General features: G+C 39.0%; 1 protein-coding gene across 1 annotated transcript; it reads right to left on the reverse strand.

Annotated features, from left to right (window-relative positions):
* Positions 1-1,235: 1,235 nt before the first annotated feature.
* Positions 1,236-1,818, reverse strand: hoatz (HOATZ cilia and flagella associated protein). The gene has a single exon (XM_055052165.1). The coding sequence runs from the start codon at positions 1,739-1,741 to the stop codon at positions 1,304-1,306; it is 438 nt and encodes a 145-aa protein (XP_054908140.1). The 5' UTR covers positions 1,742-1,818; the 3' UTR covers positions 1,236-1,303.
* Positions 1,819-2,673: the final 855 nt, after the last annotated feature.

The following is a 2,673-nucleotide window of genomic DNA, read 5'->3' on the forward strand; positions in this document are numbered from 1 at the left end:
TTTGGATTTTCTACAGTGACTGATTCAGGTAAGCACTGACAGCATTTACAGACAGCAGGGTTTTGTGCCTGCTCAAAAAACTTCAAGCAAATTATTTGACGTTATCTTTCTGCTGACTTCATGTTATCCTATTATGGCTAGGTTTGCTTTGCTAAGCAAGCAGGATTTGAATATTTACTGCAGTTTTATTTTACTTGATGTTATGATGCAGGAAGCAAACTGAGATATTCTTCCTCCACCTTTCCTTTAACACAAAATGATTATTTCATTCAGGGTATCCAAACTTACCAGATCCTATGTACAAAGCAACAAACCATCACGCTGACAGTAAAACACGGTGGTGGCAGGGTGAAGCTGGGTGGTGTTTTGTTTCATCAGGTGCTGGTTAACTTGTCATATTGACAGAATTGTGAATTTTGCTCTCCATCAGAAAATCCAATCTGAATCAAAGATAGAATGTGTTAATTTTTCTGACTTCTTATAGAAGTTAGCTGTGCTACAGTGCTAGTGCTAGTTTGTGAATAAAATAACAATAAGCAAAGATTTAGACACTGTTTTCTCATTAACTTTGTCCTTTCTGGGTCACTACTACCAGTCTCGATGGAGATTCTGTACATCTTGCAGTCATTCATACTTGATGTTGATGAGTTCTTCCTTTTCTAACTTCCATTTGCAGCTAGCTATGCTGTGTGGCAAAACTCTGCCTCCATAAAAACATTTGTCCCTTGCATATTTCTTTAGCTTTTGCTATCTTGTTACTGTTAATAATTTAAGATCAGTTTCGTTTTGGTTCAAATTCAGGTGCCAACCAAGACCAGATTATGGGCTAAAAGAAGTTAAAATCATCCTCTGATCTGAAGTAATTTATGAACAGACAAAGTCATGGTACTTATCTGTTGGGGGAAAATCCTTTATCACAGTGGTTGGTTGGACCTTTTTCTCCTTTGCTTTTGGAGAACAGTTTTTTGTATTTAGTAATGTTACTATTTGATGTTTTACTCTTTTTATTTCAAAACAAATCAATTTTGTTGATAAAATATTTTATATAATATAATAATTTACCTTTATTAAATATAATAATATAATTAAACTACCTCCAATCTTTAGGAATGTTACAGCTATGCTAGCATTTTGTTAGCATGTTGATAACGGTTTTTAACGGTGACCACGAGAGGGCGCGCTAAACCCGTCGTCTCCAAAACTCTTCACAATCAAGAAATTTAAAAACTACAATATCAACTCCAACCATCCCATTCCAGTTGGGTGGTTCATTTATTTAGTCACAATTGTTATATCAACTTGTCTACGGAAGCTGTCTGACCAGCTCCTTGTCCAGCTCGATTTCTGGGTCTGCTGGTTCCGCCATCTTCTTCTTCGGTTTAACGGCCGCGGACACAAGCTCCTTCTGGATCCTCTGCTGCCTCTGTCTCTCCAGCAGCGAAACGACCTCCTTCTTCTGGTCGGCCATGGCCTGGTACCGCCGCCGCTCCTCCTCTCTCTGCCGTTCACTCCACACGGTGAGCTGGACCGGATCGACAGCATCTTTGGTTTTGCGGCGCTTCGGACGCGCCACCGGAAGCCGATGGCGGATGTCTGCCGACGCCAACCGGGATTCCCGCGGCGGGAGAAGGACTATGGACTTCCAGAGCTGCCGGGCGTGGGACCCGTCCTCCGCGGAAGAACCTTCAAATACGATGAAAAGGTCCTCAGCTTGTCCATCTTCCGCACTTTGTTGTGGCATTTTACTTCACCAAGATTTGTTTCAAAACACCTCCACAGCTTCTCACTTGTTTACTGAGTCACCATGGAAACGAGCCCAGACACACGGAGAGTAGTGGTTGTCAAAATAAAAGTCGAAGAAGAATAAAGCAGAAATTTAGAAATGTTATATGGAAGCCTACTAGGATCATCTGAAAAAAAGTCTGAGAAGTTTAAAATAATTAAACTTTAAAAATTCTCATAATTATGAGAGTTTGAAAGTCATATCACGTTAATATTCAGAATTATGATTTTGTATCAAAATATCTTAGTTTGTACCTTAAAGCTTTGAATGTTCAGTTTGGACAGTGAGTCTGATATTTATGACTTCCTGTCTACAAAGGCCATGAAGAATAGTACAATAAATTTGATATAATTGAATCATTTGTATTAATATTACAAACCTATTTATATTATTGGAGAGGATTAGGACACATATCTATGATTTCATTATGTTTAAACCAGCTTTATAAGCGCACAATATGGTCCAAGTTAGTCACAGTTTTTTTATTTATTTCAGTTTACTAAAATTTTCTCTCAGTTACTTTGTTATTTTATTAGTTTTAGTTAACGATAATCACCTGCCTTCTGTCAGTATTTGGTGCAGAAAGTGACATTCAGCATTTTAGAGAGAATTATAAAAGCTGCAGAGGAAAAAGAATCAAGACTGGAAACTGTTTTACTCTCAGAAGTTTGGGAATAAAACTCTAAAAGTGTTTATTTGCCTTAAGATAGTATTTATGTTGCTCCACAGGTGCTACTGTTGGCGATAATTCATCGTTGGTCCAGAGAGAACAGCAGGAAAACCCAAATGTGGGCAGATAGAAGCAGATTTAGCTTGATGGTGATCCACCAGCTGTGGGCAAAAGAAGGTGGAGGCGCGGCGCTCCACCCAGGTGTTGCTGAGAGGAGGAG

This window comes from Poeciliopsis prolifica, unplaced genomic scaffold (genome assembly GCF_027474105.1).
Source record: "Poeciliopsis prolifica strain line A6 unplaced genomic scaffold, Auburn_PproV2 SCAFFOLD034, whole genome shotgun sequence".
Classification (NCBI taxonomy): Eukaryota; Metazoa; Chordata; class Actinopteri; order Cyprinodontiformes; family Poeciliidae; genus Poeciliopsis; species Poeciliopsis prolifica.